The sequence below is a fragment of the Acinonyx jubatus genome, chromosome A2 (assembly GCF_027475565.1).
Source record: "Acinonyx jubatus isolate Ajub_Pintada_27869175 chromosome A2, VMU_Ajub_asm_v1.0, whole genome shotgun sequence".
NCBI lineage: Eukaryota > Metazoa > Chordata > Mammalia > Carnivora > Felidae > Acinonyx > Acinonyx jubatus.
This window is the reverse complement of record NC_069383.1, coordinates 13,099,660-13,118,384: the sequence shown is the minus strand read 5'-3', so window position 1 is coordinate 13,118,384 and position 18,725 is coordinate 13,099,660. Positions and strand designations below refer to the sequence as shown.

At 43.8% G+C, this 18,725-nt stretch overlaps 1 protein-coding gene across 1 annotated transcript in view; it reads left to right on the top strand.

Annotated features, from left to right (window-relative positions):
- Positions 1–7,982: 7,982 nt before the first annotated feature.
- WEE2 (WEE2 oocyte meiosis inhibiting kinase) overlaps positions 7,983–18,725 on the top strand; it is a 29,387-nt gene continuing 18,644 nt past the window's right edge. Inside the window, exons 1-3 of the mRNA XM_027075630.2 lie at positions 7,983–8,354; positions 15,802–15,998; positions 17,767–17,818. Of these exons, the coding sequence (XP_026931431.1) occupies positions 8,010–8,354; positions 15,802–15,998; positions 17,767–17,818 (594 nt within the window). The 5' untranslated portion in view covers positions 7,983–8,009. The remainder of the gene's footprint in view (positions 8,355–15,801; positions 15,999–17,766; positions 17,819–18,725) is intronic.

Genomic DNA, 18,725 nt, shown 5'->3' with positions numbered 1-18,725 from the left:
TGTCAGCACAGAGCCCGATGCGGGGTTCGAACTCACAAACCGTGAGATCATGACCCGAGCCGAAGTCGGACGCTCAACCGACTGAGCCACCCGGGCGCCCCCACTTCTTTTGTGATTTCTTATGTTGCTTTGACATTTAGAAAGTTGGTCCCCGCCCAGAAATTTTTTCAATATTCCCTTTTATTCTTTTAGTTATTTATATGTTGATTTCTTATGTTGACTTTTGATTTCTTAATCTAATCCATGTTTATATTGATACGTGATATGAAGTGAGAGTCTAAAATTTTTATTGACTAGTTAATAATTGCTACACCACTTATTGAATAATTCTTTCAATTCCTATGATTAATAATTCCCCTTAAATTACAATATTAAATTCCTGATATTTACTAATTTATGTATTCTTCACCACTGATGTGACTATTCTTACAAGTTTTATAAGTTTTAATTTTTTTTTGAGAGGTAGTGTTCTCTACCCTTTAGAAAAATCTTCAGCTATTTCTTTGACAGTTATTTTCCCAGGTAAGGAACAGGTTACACTACCTCCGTGACCAGACTGCATAGTTAGTTGACTAGGGCGAATACTAGTGGTCCATACAAGAGTCCAGACTGTGGGACAAGCTGAGGTGTAAGAGGGTAAAATTAAGACTGTGAATAAAGGGCTTGAAAAAAAAAATCTTCCTGTGGCCTAAGGAATATCTGTACCCTTCTCTGTCCCGTGAACTTAAGTCCCATCTGTCCTGAGGACCCAGAGCTCGGGGCATCCAGAGGCATCCTGGGGAACCTGGTCTGTTCCAGACTTCTGCCTTCTTAATATCTACTGTATACATTAGACCATATTAGCCATACGTCAGACCCGCCTGCACCGTTTCCTTCCAGATCGCCTGTGCTACAGCCATTTGTTGGTTTGACCCAAGCTGAAAGCACAATAAATCATGTACCACACAGGCTGAGCTCAGGTGGAGGCAGAAATGGTTATAGGGATTAATAAAATGAATAGTCAAAATTACTAAGTTATTTAAAATCAACACATTCCTCCCTTTTAGGCCCCTGGAATTTGCAATGGAGTAGGAAACTTAAAATCTGAAACCTCTTAAAAGGTATTCATTCTGCAGTAGCGCCCACATGAGGATACATCGGATGCATGCAGGGCCCGCACCTTGATTCAGAGCATCTGCTGTGCACCACACCCTCTTCCCGGTAATGAAAACAGAGCATCAAGGGGGAGTTAAGCCCCTGTCCTGATGGAATTTAGATTCTATTGGGGGTCGGATGGGGAGACACAATGTTTAAAATGAACCGTTAAAAAAAAATAAAGTAAAATGCACCATTAAATGTATAAATATGATGTAGTGGTAAGTGTGAGGAGGCGTGAGACATGTTAAGAAGTCAGAGAATAGATGGTGGGAACTCTGTGGGTTGTCAAGGAAGCCTCTCTGACAAATGACCTTTGAGCAGACCCCCAGAGGAAGCCAGGGGCTGAGTGAGACACGCAGGGAAAGATTGTGGTGTCTGGAGGAACAGTGAGGAGTCTGGAGCCAGACAGGTTGTGGGGAGGGTGCTCCGGCCCGTGGGCCACGGAGCAGGGGCTGACTGTATTCTCAGTGAAATGGGAGGCCCTGGAGGATGTGAGTGCAGGACCGACCCTTTCAGGAGGACCCCTTGGCTACTGTTGCAGAACAGGCTGAAGGGAGGCCAGCGGGAAGCAGGGGGTGCCAGTGGGAGGCCTGGGGAACTGCAGGGATTTCTCCTAGACCGGAGGCAGGGGTGCGGAGAGAGCATGCTCAGCGTGTTTCCACTTACGGAGGAAGGAGAAAACTGTGGGAGGAGCAGGTTTGGCTGGAGAGGTCGGACTGCGGGTTTGGCCATGTTAAGACGGAGATGCCCTATTGGACATCCAGAGGGCGGCCGGATTAGGGAACTGCAGAGCGGAGGTTCAGGAGAGAGGTGGTGATGCAGATATACAGTGGGGGTCACTGGCTTGTGGAGGGTTCACGGCCGCGGGCTGCACGCTATTCCGACAAGTGAATGTGCACAGAGAAAAAAGCAGGGGAGACTGAGCCAAGGGACCTGCAGAGTTCAGAGGTCAGGAGGTGCACAGGAGTGGGCAGAGCGATTGAAGCATTTTATCGACCAGTTTGAAATATATATATATATAATTTTCATTTAAATTTTATTTATGTATTTATGTATTTATTTATTTATTTTAGAGAGAGTACACGAATGAGGGAAGGGCAGAGAGGGAGGGAGAGAGGGAATTCCAAATGGGCCCCACGCCCAGCGTTGGAGCCTGATGCAGGGCTCAATCCCAAGACCCTGGGACCATGACCTGAGCCGAAATCAAGAGTGGGACGCTTCATTGACTAAGCCACCCAGGTGCCCATTTAAATTTTTAGATATTATTTTAACATTCTAATAAGCAGGTCTCCATTTGATTAAACAATCAAATTGCAGACGGCACATACAGTGAGCAGCAATTTCCTTGTCCCCCAACCTTCCCGCACCCCTTCTCCCCGACTCAGAGGCTGCCACTTCTGACAGTTTCCGTCTTTACAGCTTCTGGGGGTTACCCTCTGTGGAAGAGCTTTAATTCTTCCCGATCACACTTCCCCCAAATCACTAAACGTTTGCTTTGTTTTGTTTTAAGAAGGTAAAACTTCAGTGTGGGGATCTTGTAATTGGATCAGAAGCATGAAGAGGGGCTGGGAATGTTTGACCAAGTTACTAGCAACTTCTTGAGCCCAGTCCTGGGAGCAGAGAGATACTAAGTCAAGACCCGGACACAGCAGATCCTGCTCTCTTCCGTTCCTACAAATTCCTTCCCGTAAAGCAGTGAGTGTGTGTGCGTGAGAGAGAAACAGAGAGACACAGATATCTAACGTCTGTGGTGGCAGGGATGGCCTTGGACTAGGTCACAAAGACAACCCATCTGGTCTAGCTTTGGAGAATCTGGGAATGGCCCAGGGCCACATAAATTCTTCCAACTGTGGGTAATAGGGAAGAGATCAGACTAATGAGTCTATACCGTAGTTTCAAAATATCTGCCCCTTAAAATATGGGTGGCACACCGACGGTCTCTAAGTTGTTGGGATGTCAGGTTAGCAATCTGTGCTTGTTCTAAGGAGAATCCCATGTCTTGTGAGTCATGTGTCTCTAACAGTTATTTTGACGGACATCTTCTATTTACCAAATGGGAAGTTCTGGTGAGAGAAGCAGTTTGTTAGAATCTGATTTATTCATCAGGTAGATTTATAGTCGATTTGAAGAGAATAGATTAATCTGAGGATTTTACTAATGGCACGAAAGTGGTCATGAGTGAAAGGACATGTTATCAGTGATTTGCTTTAAAATACTCCCACCCACCACCCCAAGACAATTGCAGATATAAATGAAGCAAGACTGTGTGAGTGCCCATAATTTTTGAAGCTACATTACTGATACAACAAGGCTCCTGATACTGTATTTTCTCTACTCTCGGCGTGCTTGGACATTCCTGCAGCTAAGCAAGAAGAAAAGTATTAATGAGGCTTTAAAATGAGCTCCAGGATGGGCCACCTGGGTGGCTCAGTCAGTTGAGCATCTGACTCTTGATTTTAGCTCAGGTCATGATCTCGCGGTTCATGAGTTCAAGCCCCGCATCAGGCACCGTGCTGACAGCATGGAGCCTGCTTGGGATTCTCTCCCTCTATCTCTGCCTCTCTCTCTCCCTCTCTCCCTCTCTCTCAAAATAAATAAATAAACATAAAAAAATAAAATAGAACGACCTCCAGGCTTTATCTTAGCCCACAATCTTTCCTTGGAATTCTGTTCTGCAGTCAAGGCTACTTAGTATAGTTGTATATGCACTTTGAAATGCAAAATTTGGTGGTGGCGAAATACAAAGTATTGTTAATGATTTATGATTTATATAATTATCACTAGATTTACTGCGAGGTCAAGATAAGGTCCCCCTTCAAGGCTCCTGGCCTTGCTGACCGCCCTGGGCTGCTAGAGGAGTCAGGAGCATCTGAAACCTCATGCTGCAATGGCCCCACACCCAGGGCAGCTGCTCCAGTCTGCACCTCCTGTCACTGCTGCCGACAGATTTGTCCTGGGAGCTGGTGACATGATATACGACAGATGATGAACTGATTCTGCTTTTCTCTAAGTTACTGCAAACTTTCCCCTTCAGGGACGAAGCAACACTTCCGGTTGTGATGAGAGACTGAGCAAGATAAGGACAAAGAAGACCATGGGGCTGGAGTGGGTAGGGACCTTAGAGATACCGTTTAGTCTGCTGGTGTCCTCAGCGAGTGGGAGAGCAATCCTCCCTGAGTCGACAGGCCCACAGGCCCGAGTCTGAGCATGCTGATGGCGACACTGTTGCCTCACAGGGTGTGTTCTGGTGATGACGGCCAACTTTCCCCTCTATCACCCTGGAGCTCCCTCAGATTTGCCTCCAGTCTTCAGAGTCCAGGCCCAACAGGCTGGAGCCCCGGAAAGTTGCTTTCAGCCTTAGCCCTCCTCAGGAGTTCACTTCCTGTCCTGGAGCCTGCCAGCTTCCCAGAAAGCCTCAGGGCAAAAATGTCCCTTTCTTGCTTGGGAAACCAGACTTCCCCAGGGTTCCCAATGGGGCAGTCTCATTAAATATACCACGAGCCAACACCGGTAATTTTTCAGAGTCTGGAATGACCCAGTCTTAATTCAGTCTTCAGTACATGATGTGCTAGAGAGCCTCGCGTTGGCTTTTGTTCACGCATCGTTTGCAATTCTCCCTCCTGAGGGAACAATGAGGCCAGCATGTCCTTCCTTGAAGTCACAGACTCCCAAATATCTCATTTTCCACGGGCTTAGCTTTATTTTTGCAAAGGAACAGGCTACCCCAAAGGCGAATACAATTTTCCACCTCTTCTAAACTGATCTGAATGGACAGACTTTCCTGCTTCTGTTCTTACCTGCGGTGTTTCAAAGGCCTCCGCACCAAGGTTGGGTCCGAGTGGGGCTCTGGGTCGAGACACTTTCTTGTCACTCAGCAGTGGGAGAGAGAACTTCTTCCAAGCACAGGGTTTAGGGATCTTAGCCCTGGGAGGCAAAGCTGGCTCCTTCCTTTTACATCCCATTCCTGGGAACACTGCTTTCCTCTAGCGCAGGGACCCCTGGTACGGTAAGAAAAATATTCAAACTTCTAAAAAGTAAAACACTGAGTTATTTATTTATTTATTTATTTATTTACTAATAGCTTTCTCCTTTTTTTTAAAAAAAATGTTTATTCATTTTTGAGAGAGAGAGGGAGAGAGCAAGTGCAAGCTGGGGGATGGCAGAGAGAGACAGAGAGGGACAGAGGATCTGAACCGGGCTCTGTGCTGACAGCAGAGAGCCCAACGCGCTCAATGAGCTCAAGCTCACAAACCACAAGATCATGACCTGAGCCAACATAGGACACTTAACTGACTGAGCCATCCAGGAGTCCCTATTTATTTATTTAAGTTTATACATTTATTTTTAGAGACAGACAGAAAGTGTGCGTGCAAGAGACTGCAGGGGAGGGGCAGAGAGAGAGAGTTCAAAGCAGGCCCTGCACCATCAGCACAGAGCCCCACATGGGGTTTGAACTCACGAATCCTGAGATTGTGACCTGAGCCGAAATTGAGAGTCAGACACTCAACCAACTGAGCCACCTAGGCGCCCCAAACACTGAGTACTTTAAAGAAAACTGAGATACATTAATTTATTTTCCCAAGTACAAAGTCTACTCAAAAACAATTTAAGGAACACCCACTATGTGTCAGGCATTCCCTTCTTGCCACAGATTACCTGGGTTCCCCTTTTGACACGTCATCTCATGATGTGAAGTTCTTTGCCCGGGATAGCTGCCTAGGGTATCCGCATGCAGTGAGGCAAAGATGGGATTTTTTATAAAGTGCAGAAACTGAGAACAAAGAGTAAGAACACCCCAAATAGTGAGGCTGTGGGCCACCAAGGTCAGCAACTGCCCAGTTCTCATTGTTCTACTTTCCAAGTTGGGAGCATCTTTTTTGTACTTGTTATTATGCCTTTCTTATTCTCAAGCCTTAGCACGATCATTTGCCCGAGGGACAATACATGACAGTGACAGGCGAATGGCACAAGTTTCTAACAAAGTCGCCGCTGGTGACATGGGGCCCAAAGCATCACGAAGGCACAGCTCCCTCCCCAGGTAAACAGTGTGGTCAGAAATAAGGGTGAGAACTCTAGCAAGGCCAAGAGGAAAGGGGGAGGTGGTGATGGTAAAGTACAACTTGGTCTGTCTAGTTAGCACCCCATAAAACAGCCGCCCGGTGACCTGCATGCAGGCCTGTGATACGCTCAGAGTGCTTTGGGCAAGTCCTATCCTGCTTCAGAGCAGAGCCAGCCTCCAGCTGGCCTGGACAGGCAAGAATGACCGGCCGAGGCCTGAGATGGGAATACTGGTCAACATCAAGACCGTAGGGAAGGAATAGTATCACACGACCTACCGATTTGTGAACAAGAAACTTGCTCCTCAACCCAGAATCTCAGTTAATAGATATTTATTTCCTTATAACCTGAGTCCTCCTTCCTCTGTTGATGACTTCAATGTCTCTGACCCCTCTGAGATGGTGAAAACCTGAGAAAGGGCAGCCTTGAGCTTCTGTATGCTATGGGCAATACTATTTCCCCTGTGGAATGATTTGGGAAGGTTTGCATGGGTGGTTGTGAGCTAGGGAAGGGCAAAGGATCGGACGGTGCCCACCTATAAAAGGCTGGAGCAGAAGAAAGCTTTTAGCTGGGAAAATACTTTCACATCCTCCCAGTTAGTTTCACTTGGATTAACACCCCTCATGGGTTCAGGTCAGAAATGGGAAAGACCCAGAGAGGAGAAAGGTGTGGAGGGATTGAGAGAGAGGAAATGGAAGAGAGGTGATGGGCTATGAGAAGCCAAAGACTGTAAGAGAAGAGAAATTAAATTTGTTTTGGTCGAGATCAAACTACCCCCAGCACCTCTCTCTTTGGGCCCACGTTTATCATGTAGATATACTTCCACGTGTCCAGGACCTTCAGAGTGTCTCCTGAAGTCACAGGAGGGCTCATGTATATCATTTTCTTTTTTCATGGATTGCCTTTCACACGGTTTCTCCTTTAAAGTGATATCGGTGGCTTTTATTTTCTTCAGGGAGTTTTTTTACTTTTCCCATGGGGGCCTCTCTGAGGAAGAAATTAAATGATGTAGGTTGAAGAGTAAAAAAAAAATATATATATATATATTTTTTTTTTACAAAATAAGGTATTTGGGGGCAAAGTAATCGCCATTTTCAAGTGATACATACCTGCTTCTATGTGTCACTGATCTTTCTAGGCTTTCTTTTGTCAGTTTAAAAATTTGTCTTTTTCCCTGAAAGTTTTAACTGCTGATACCTGGGGGCAGGTGGAGGATGTGAGATGCCTGAATTAGGGCAGGATGAACTCCAGCCAAGATAAGTTAGGAGACCATTTAAGGATGATTATGATATCCTGGTGATGCTGAGTTCTAATTAACTGCTGTTAGCCACTGGGTGGGGGGTGGGGGACAGAGGAGAGCATGATGTTTCTAAACGGTAGGTGGAAAAGAGTGAAAATCATTTCTTTCCGATAATGAGCTTGTTCCCGAATTGGCTAATGGGTATTTTTAAAGCCGTGCTAAATTAAAGGAATCCAACTATCTCACTAGTGTTTTGTAGCACACGGGTTCAGGGAGACTATGTGGGATATCCAAAGGGGTTCTATACATAAATTGGACTTAATTGCTCTAAGAGACACTGGAGCTTTCTTTAATCAGAATGGAAATAAGGATAAGCTGAGGCCTTACACATATGTGGTACTTAAGGGAGCAAACTAATGGTGTGCCTTTGTGTAGCTGTTAGTGGGCAGAAGGAAAGGCAGGCTAAAATTGGGAGGTTTGCTAGCTTACATTTTTTTCTCCTCCTTGCTTCTGCAGCTCCTAGTGCTCCCTTCTGATAGGCCTCCCCGCCTGTGCCATAGAGCTCTCTGCTGAGATGGATGACGGAGGTATTAACAAGGAACTGAAGCAGAAGTTAAACTTTTCCTACTGTGAAGAAGAGGGTGAGCATGAAGGGCAGGAGGAAGCACGAGAGAACAGCGAGGCCCAGAGCCAAACCCCAGACAAGTCTCAAGTTCAGGAGACAGAGGCAAAGTGCACCCCCCCCAGACCTTCCCTCAGTAGCACTCATGAAGTCGGTACCTTTCAGGAAACAGACACGATGAGTCCCAATCAGGGTCTGAGGACTCCGGTGTCACACTCTCGCAAATGTCCTGAGACACCAGCCCAGCCAGATAGCAGGAGCAAGCTGCTGCATTGTGAGAGCCCCTTCACTCCCAAAGTAAGTAAGTTGTGGAGGACAGGGGACCCAAGCCCCCAAGATCTGTGCTCCTTTGGTTCCGCTGATGGGGAAGGAGGATGCGTTCGTTTATGTGTATCTGGCAGATTTGCCTCACGGGCTATGTATCTCAATTACATATTAGTTGGTGAAAATGAAGACGAGTTCAAAGTTCCCAGAAAACAGAACTAAATGCCTTGCTAGCTGTCTTCTCAAAACCATTGATATCAGCAACTATTTGGTGTAGGCCACAAATAAATCTTGGTGGGGAAAAAATTCCTGGTTGAAGAATATTGGAACCGGAAGGAATATTTTTATTTATTTAAAAAAAATTTTTTTAATGTTTATTTATTTAAAAAAAATTTTTTTAATGTTTATTTATTTTTGAGACAGAGAGAGACAGAGCATGAACAGGGAGGGGCAGAGAGAGAGGGAGACACAGAATTGAAAGCAGGCTCCAGGCTCCGAGCCATCAGCCCACAGCCCAACGCGGGGCTCAAACTCACTGACCATGAGATCGTGACCTGAGCTGAAGTCAGACCCTTAACCGACTGAGCCACCCAGGCGCCCCAATGTTTATTTATTTTTGAGACAGAGACAGAATGCAAGTGGGTTGGGGCAGAGAGAGAGGGAGGCACAGAATCTGAAGCAGGCTCCAGGCTCTGAGCTGTCAGCACAGAGCACGACACGGGGCTTGAACTCACGAACCACAAGATCGTGACCTGAGCTGAAGTCGGTCGGATGCTCAACTGACTGAGCCATCGGAAGGAATATTTTTAAAAATGTTTATTTTGAGAAAGAGAGGGTGGGGCGTTCGTGCATGAGCGTGTGAGCACGAAGGAGGGGCAGAGAGAGAATCCCAAGCATGAACTGGAAGTAATATTAAGATCTAGAGCCCTAGTGCATTCTGCAAATGAGAAGTTCAACGTTTTAAGAGTTGAACTGGCTTTTGGCTCGGCCAATGGCAGAGGCAGGACTAGAAACCTGATCTTTTGGTCTCAGTCTACTACTGTTCTTTCCATTACGCCAACCGGCTCTCCTTTTATGTAATTATTTACTAATATTTCCTAATAAAAGAGTGTTCACATTCACTGTTGGAACACATTCACATATCTTTGCTGCTGCTCTTCCCAGAAGGAAATCCTCCCCTCTCCTCGGACCCGTGAGAGACCGGCTCTTCTATGTGAGCAAAGAGGTAACTTGTTGATACTTCTCTATAAGCTGCGGAGGGCAAATAGGCAAAGGTCCCAGGTGGTCGGTTTCGTCCTTTATTCTTGCTGTGATTATTCTCCTGTTATATCTACACGTCATTAAAATCAGGGTTGGGGCAGGGTTACCTCTGACAGACTAGTGCCATGGTGTGTGAGCCTCAGCACTGGTATTAACTCCGCTTTCTGCTGGCTCAGCTTGAGGTACTTAAGGCCATCAGAACAACATCCGCGCTTCTGTTTGTAGCAGAGTTACTGTCAGCAGGTCTCTGCAGTTCCTACTGAGCGTGCACACCACGACTACCAGGGAGGACTAAGCTTCTTGACTGTATTGTGGACAAACTGCTTTCATACGCTTAGGTGTCCATTGTGGGTTTTTCAATGGTCCCAACACCAATAATCCTTTTATTTTTTCCAGAAGCCAGTGTGGGCAAGGGGTACAAGACAGTCTCTGCCCTCAAAGTGCTTACAATCAGCAGAAAGACTGGGTGATATAGGCACTGTATGACAGGTGCTTCCAGACTGGTTTTGACGTATGTAAATTAGGTGGAGAGTGGGCTGAAAGAACATGGCTCTGAGCAAGACTACACAGGAAAGGAAATGGGACACGGTGTGTATGTTTCATTTCATTCACTCACTTAAAATGGAGCACGTTGATATTGGACCTTCTGCTGGAAAACCTTATTCACTGCACCAAAAAGCGCCCAAAAAATGAATACAGATAAACAACCGAAACAATAAAGTTTGGATCAGGCATGCTGAGAAAGGATTGGAAATTGAGTCTCAAGATCAGGAATGCCCTTCCTGAGAGCAGTCTTCAAGGATGAGCTGGAATGAACTAGGTAAAGACGGAAACGAGAACTGAAAGCCAAGGGAAAAGCATCTACCGAGTTAAGAGGGAAAAAAGATCATGCCCCACCTAGAAATTGCATGTTGCTCAGTGACAGGGGCCTGTATGTGAGAGGGTGCAGGCAGTGAGGCCAGAGTAGGTAGCCAGGAGCTAGATCTACTTTAAAAAAAATTTTTTTTTAATGTTTATTTATTTTTGAAAGAGTGAGAGAGAGAGAGTGCAAGTGTGGGAGGGACTGAGAGAATCCGAAGCAGGCTCCAAGCTCTGAGCTGTCAGATGGAGACTGATGTGGAGCTCGAACTCCCAAATCGTCAGATCATTACCTGAGCTGAAGTCAAGACGCTTAACTGACTGAGCCACCCAGAAACCCCCAAGATTTTATCTTGAAAACTTAGAGACAGTCATCAAATGGTTTTGATCAGAGGTCATTTTGAAGAACTGACCATCAGGTGAAGGCTGGCATGTTGTGGGAGAGACCTTGAGGCACAGCAGTATTTACGACAGATCGGCTAACAAAGGAGAAAGGCCTGAATTAGGTCAGTGGTGGACAGTGAGAAAGTGAGAGATGCTTAGGATTTGGTAAGTGACTTTGATGTGGGATAGTCGAGCTCAATGGTCAAGAAAGAATTTGAGACCTTTTATGCTGAATAAAGGTGTTTTTATTACAGCTTGGGGCCAGGACCTGTGGACAGAAAGAGCTGCATTGTGATTGTGAGGAGTGACTGATTATATAGGGTTTTCCATCCTATGGAGGTGAAGGTGATGTTAGGGCTCCAGGAAAGGCCTATAGGAGTCAATAGGTTCCTGGAGATTTCTTATTGTGTTATTCTTGTAAATCATTAAGACAGTTACAAACTGTAGTGGAGTTTCATGTCCTACATGCCTGTGATCTTTATCAACTGCCCATTTGTTTTTCCCTTGCCTTTGTTCTTAGGCAGTTCCTAGTGCCTGAGGAATGTTATATATCCCACCTTAAGCGCGGAGAAGGTGGGAATTGTGGGGTGTCAGCTAGTGTTTTTCTGTCAGCTTGCTTTTTGTTTTCTCCTCATATCTTACCCTTAAGTCTTTAAGATTGTTGAAGGTCTCTTTCTAGCTTCTTCCTGCTGAATAGGGGCGTATAGATGTCCTTACCTATGGGCCAACACCGTTCAGTTGGGGAACGTACAGGGGAGTTACAAGGCAGAGGCAGCTGGGTCCAGTGTATATAGCGAAGAAGTATCTCCATGGTTGGTAAAGAAGATCATCGTTGTTTGAAGAGCAGTTTGGGATCTTGTACAGGTTCACAAGAGTAAGAAGGCATGTCAGTTTGTTCATTGGTTTTTCTGTGAAGGAGGTACAGGTTTTATTCTTGATATGAGCCCAGGAAGAGTATCCCTCTAATTTGACTACAGTGGGAGTATATAATATGACCCAATAAAGACCTTTCTATTTTTTAAAATAAGTTCATTTATTTATTTTGAGAGAGAGAGAGAGAGGGAGAGAGAACAAGCACATGTGTGCACACATGAACAGGGGAAGGGGAAGGGCAGAGAGAGAGGGAGACAGAGAATCCCGATCAGGCTCTGCACTGTCAGCACAGAGCCTGACGCAGGCTCAAGCTCATAAACTGAGATCATGACCTGAGCTGAAATCAGGTGGACACTTAACCAAGTCTCCCGGGGGGGGGGGGGGGGGGTGGAAGGGGGCGGGGCCTGGATCTTTCCATTTTGGATATAAGGCCCTGCTGTATTAGACTCCCAATCTTTTAAATAAATCACATCTCTGGGGCTTACATGAGATGGACTTCCAGTTATAGTTAAATCAGGTTTTAGGAGCATGTGATCAGTATATTCATTAAGTAACTTATGAATTAAACCAGCCTTGAGTGAATAATTTAATAAAGTATTAGAATCTTCACCCAATAACTGGTCCACTGTAAGGAATGGTCTTCTATACCATTCAAAGGGCTGAGTCCTAGAGGTTGTTTTGGTGCAGCCCTAATCCTGAGAAGTTCTACTCGTAAAAGAATATCCCAGTTTCCCTGGGTCTCTAGACTAAGTTTAGCAAGGTGTTGTTTCAAAGTATGATAAGCTTTCTCCACCTTTCCAGAGGGTTGTAGATGCCAGGCTGAATGTAGAAAACATTTAATTTTTAAAGTTCATGCTATTTGTTTGGTTATTTATGCAGTAAAAGGACTATTGTCACTTTGGAGGGATTGTGGGAGGGCAAATCTAGGAATAAGCTCTTGCAACAAAACTTGGGTGACTTTTGTGGCTCTTTCCGTTGGACATGGAAAGGCCTCGACCCACCCAGTGAAAATCTCAACAAACACTAGTAGGAACTTCTAGCCTTTGCAAGGAGGCATTTGTGTGACCTCAAGCTGCCAGTCCTCTCCTGGATATGTTCCATGCCTTTCTACTGATTTTGAAAGGGAGGGGGGTGTGGACGGTACCTTCCAGATTTACTTGCATACAAACAGTACAATATTGGCAGACTTATTTTATTGTAGCTGTTAAATTCACTCCGTCAAATGTATTTTTAATTCAATGTTTTAAAGCATTTTTGCCCAAATAAGTAGCCTGGTATAAACCCTATATTACCTTCCATTGGTTATTTTTGGATATAAAGATTTTCCCCTCATTATTAGCAAGTCAGTCCTGTGCATTTTTTTCAGTATCCTCATTCCTGGGCTATATGAATTTCTTGGTCTGAATAGACCTTATCTTGCCTTTTGTTCTCTCATCAACTTGATGGAGAGGTTGAGGGGAAAATGAGGGATCTAGGGTCCTGTGAGGCTTCTGTCTTGTTTGAGTAGATGATATCTTGAATCAAGATAGTTGATGCTAGAGGACGTACAGGTCTGGAGAAAGCAGAGATGTCCTGTAAATCATTGGATAAATGAGTCTGGAGTGCAGGAAAACACACTAAATTGGAGATCTAAATTTGGATGTCATTAGCATCTTGGAAGTTGTTGAAGCCTTGGGTGCAGATAAGCTCAAGTAGCCTGGGTGCCAGAGTAAGAAGAGAAGTGGTCCAAGTTAGGAATTCTGGAAATGCCATGATTTGAGGGGCAGAAAAAGAACAGAGCTTGAAAGGGAAACTGGAAATGCTACTGAAGAATGCACACTTTGTGAGGAATATAGTTTGGATCAGAAGAGAGAGGGGGGACACTGATCAGAAGGGGTGTTATGCCAAAGACAAGAATGTCCAGGAAAGGAGCATTGGCCTAGTTCAGGCTTGCCCGAGAGACAGGACTAGAAATCATGTGAAGTGACTTCAGGTCACCATAAAGACTTCCTAGCGGAACTACCTGGAAATAGAAGAGCGTCCCAAGAGGGCTGTATGTCCCTGTGGCTAAATGCACTGAACACTAGTTGATGATCACTTGGTAGGAACACTGTAGGGGGGATTCAAGCATCAGGGGACTAATTGTACCAACTGGGCCTTTAAAGTCTTTCCAAGTCCTGAGACACTATGATGTTGTGTCTTGAAGGTGGGAGGTATTCCTCAATTTTTCTTCCCCTCCATCCTCTGTACCAGAGCTGTTACTTCTAGAATTAGCTATACTCCCTGGAACGCATTTATACTCTCAATCTGGACATCTTTCTCCAGAAACTTTCAATCTGCTCTACTTTTAGGCAGAACTTCCTTTCATAAACCTTGTTCCAAACTAAGTTCTTTTGAATTTCCAAAAGAATTACTCATTATTCTATTATTCTGGCAATAAAAATCCATGTTAATATAATTCATATATTTCCCTGTGTCATAAGCAGAGCTCACAAAATCTATCAGCCTTCATATTTCCAGATTAGGAATTCTGATATTGTCTGCCTTGATGTGGATACTTCTCCTTCCTTTTGTCAGAAAATGTCTAGGCTCTTTTTGTTGTCCTTGAAGTGTGGTCACCAGGATGTGCATCATTTCAGGTGTGGATGCCCCACTGTTTCATATGTGATAGATACGTTTTACTTTCCATATAATCATCAGTATCACAAAAAACTGTTTCTCAGGGACTGATTTACTGTAATTCTATGTTCATTGCCTGAGTCACAGACAATTGAGAAATATTATATAGTACAGTTGTACTTTGAGCAAGTACTCAGTCCTGTAATACACTTACAGGAAAATTGTGAGTTTATCATAGATAGCTTTGTCTGACAATAGCCCCAGGATTGTTCATCCTATAAACTCTAAGACCTGTAAAACCCTTGTAAAAACTTGACTCCAGCAAGGCCTTTTTCTTCATAAAAAAAAAAAAATGGTTGGGTTACTGGGTGTACTCTGTATTTTCCTTCATTTCTGCTTTTATCATTTTGGATTTCTAATTTCAATATTCATTCTTTGTATCCTTACATTCTTGAATTACATTTTTATAGAGTGAATCATGTTATAGTCTAGCTTCTGCTTCTACTCTGAAAGCCATGGACAGAGCGTGTCAAATAGTGGCATTTTTTTAGAAAGAGCCCCACAGTAAATGATTATGAGGTTATATCATGGCCCTGTGTCTACTGCTATGCCCATAACACAACTATTCCTCTGGCCCCTGACTTAGGTCATAATGGCATTCTGCTGTCTCCTCAGAATTCTTTGTCTTTGGCCTGTCACCTCTGTCCTTTTTTTTAGTTCTGGTAAGTTTGTAGGCCTGATGTTCTCTTACTGTACCCCACTTGGAGTGGGAAGTACAGCACATTTTCCTACTTATTGGTATGTTGGCTATAGCCACTACCAAGCTCAGACGATTATTTTTCAATTTCTTTACCCCATTTTATGGAAATTTTCTCCTTTGGTGTTGTATTATAAGTGGAACTGGAAACTTCTCCCGTGATTAGATAGTCTATGAAATCCTTCCTGTACAAAGTGAATACTTCTGCAAGACTGATGGGCTGTTGACTAACAGACTGTGCATTCCTTAAGAGATGGAATTCACCTATGTATGCCTCAGCATCTAGCCCAGTATCCACTAATTAGTAGGCACCAAACAAATGTTTGGATGAATGATTGAGGGGGAGTTAAAGCATACGTTGAGAACATAAGGACCAGGTCTTTTAGAGTCCTTTTTGTTTGTCTAAGCTTCAGCCTATCGTCTTTAAAAAGTTAGTGGTAGAAGTAGAGTTGGTATTTTTCTGGTCATCAGAATTGCCCGGGGGAAGGCAGTGGAGCTTAACAAAAGTACAGACTCCTGTGTTGATTCCTTGAGTTGGAATATCTAGAGGAAGACCAGGAATCTTTATTTTTCATAACAGGACCAGTTACAATGCAGCTAGTTTGCACTGAACCAGATAACCTCTAATTCCTTTTCAGCAATAACATTCTTTGGTTCAAATATTAACTAGCTGATAATGGATTTTTTTTTTTTTTTTTTTTTTTTTTTACTAAACTCCTTCTGTCTTCCCTTTTTGTCATCCTCATTCAGTGTCTGCTGAGCCAGTCAGTGATTTCTTCAACAGAGAAGCTCCCCTCCCGAGGCTCTAGACACTTGAGGCTCACACCTATTCCCCTTGTGGATGAGATGACCTCATCGGCTCTGGTCAATATTAATCCCTTTACGCCAGAGTCCTATAGAAAACAAGTCCTTCAATCCAATGGCAAGAGGAAAGCCCGAAGAGATCTGTAAGTGTACTGTTGCCTCTAACTTTTGAGAACTGATCTTACTATGGTCAAGTAGAAGGAAGAGTGTAAAAGTAAGATTAGGAACAAGAACTCTATTTGAATGCAGTTCACACATCCCCTCCTTCCTAAATGTTAATGTGGGTTTGTGACCTGCTTTTGGCACAGAGATTCCAGCATATCCCCATTCTGAAGTGTACTGTGAGGGGCCTTCTCTATAAAAGAATAGGGCAGAGTAAGCCATAGACCGCTGACTTCCATTTAGCAAGTTGAAGGAGCTACAGAATTGCATTTAGGAGGTCTCCTCTGGTTAACAGAAGGCTAGCCCCGGGGAAGGTGTAGCTCACCCTTTAAGGTCTAGCTCACCCTTTACTACTGCTTCAAGTCTAGCTTGTGTGACTCGGGGCTATAGAGCAAGGATTTGAACTTTTCCACAGGTGATGGCAGATCGGCTACTGAGAAAAAAGATAGTGTTGCTTTTGGAGGTGCTAAGAATGGAAAGCCAAATTGCATGCTCCACAAAGCCGCTGAATGGTAGAAATTGTCCAGATGAGGATTGTGCAGATTACTCAGGGACATTTCTTGACCATGTCTCTTCAAGGCTTCCTTTTTACAGAATGGAAGTGCCTCTAAAATGGGTCAGTCCTTTGTGTTCATATGTACTCAGCTAAATAAATGCACAGCTAACCATGTGAAGTACGCAGAGCATTTAATGTTAGGTTGAGATATTTCTTTTGGAATCAGTGACTCTGTATTAACCAGCTTTGTGGCCAGAATAGGTTGTCTCCGTACTATCTCCTGGATCTTAAGTAAATGGAACTTTAGCACAAGTACACAGGCCCACTTTTGTTACCCAGAATTGGTTTTAGCTCTTGAGGATTCTTTACAAACCATCAGAGTTAATGGACTCACTTCTCACTGCAGCTGGACAGAAAACACCATTAATTTGAATTTCCTGCAATGAAAGTGGGGATACTCGAGTAACATCTCTCAGTGCTTCTGTGAAAGTACTTTTCTCCCTTCTTTATTGTGGTGTTGTTACTTTATGAAGTATTAGAATGTAATATTAAACTTAAGTCACAAAGGTCCAGCATCAGTTTGTTTCCATGAGTGTTATGTCATCCTCCATTTGCCATTTCTACCCTGTACTTCTGCAGAAGAAAAATCTAGAGCTGGATGATGTAAGTGAAATCTTGCTTAGAGATCCTGAATGCAAGTGCTCAGGCCAAAGAGAGGGTCTGTCAGAGACTTCAGCTGATTTGCAAAGTCACTGAAAATCTCTTAGCCAGTGTGAGAGCTTATTCTGCTACACCGATGGTCTTCCTGTGAACCTAGTGCAAGGCCAGGTTCAGGGGAGGTGGGTGTTGGAGGGGAAGTGAGGCAGAGAAGAGTGCTTAGTGTCACATGTTCTGTGCACTCTCCCCTCCACTCTTCAGCACTGCTCTGTTTGCCTAGACCCCCACTCCTGCCCCTTAGCTGATTCCTACTCATTCTTGGAAACTTAGCTTGGAAACTCATTCTCTTTTGGGAAAGACTTTTATTCGTGACATCATGATTTGGGTGCTGCCTATAGTATCCTTGATATCTTGTTCTTATTCTTTCCTAGTGTCTTACGTTGAAATTTTCTATTTATCCCTGTCCCCAAATAAAAACTGAAGGGGAAAAGGAATGGTTTTATTCACTCTTAGAGCCCCAGAACCTAGTATAGTATCAAGCTCTATACTGCTAATCCTACATCGATATCATTTCTTTTTGTTATTCTTTTTTTAAGTGGGGAAGCTGGTCCAGGGGAAAGCGATGTAGAACCAGGGCTGCCTGCCAAGGTGAGCACAGTTCTCTGTTCCAGCTGTCATGACTCAGTCACTTCGTCCTATCACCAATCTCTCTCTCTCTCTCTCCCCCCCCCACCCCTAACTTCATAGATTTACAAATGTGCCTTGCAACTGAATTTATCTGGACTCTTCATCAGGGTCTACATTCTTTGCTTAGTTCTTACTTTATCAGACAGTGTCTGACCTGCATATTGCTGAATCATTACCTTGGAGTGTTTTTAAATTAATGGCTACTGCTTCTATCTTTGATTTCGGGAAAAGTTCTATATTCATGGAGGTACAGAAGTGAAGGGAAAATTCAAGATATTTAAGGCCCCCCAAAATGGAAAAACAGGACAGAGAAAAATGGCATAAAGCTGGAAGTTTAAATGTAAAATTTTAGCTCTTAAATGTGTCCGTACCTATTGATTTTTAAATAGTGTTTACAACTTTTGATGTAGCATCCCTCATTTTATAACCTAGCCTAAGAAAATAATAGTATAAATGTTATCAGCAGAGATGTGTACCGCAGCCTTAACTGTAATAGCTAAAAAAAAAAAAAAAAACCCAAAAAGCAAAAAACCACACCCTCCTAAATGTCCAATAAAAATATGGTCAAATAAATTATATTTTAAAGTGGAATTTTAAATTGCCATTAAGATGTTTATAATATGAAAACGTGCCTATGTTCAATATTCAGTATACAAGAGGGGGAGGGCTTGAGGTTGGGGACTGATGTGGATGGTAAGCTGGCTTATTTGGTGTCTGAGATGGGGCTAGGAAGGTATAGTGGGTGAGCAATTGGTAGAAGGCCTTGAAGCCTCTGACCAGAAGTTTGGCTTCCTTGCGGGAGATAATTAGGTGTGTCTGATTCTATGGTATCATTTTGCAAAAACGATTACTGTTTTTAAAAATTTTT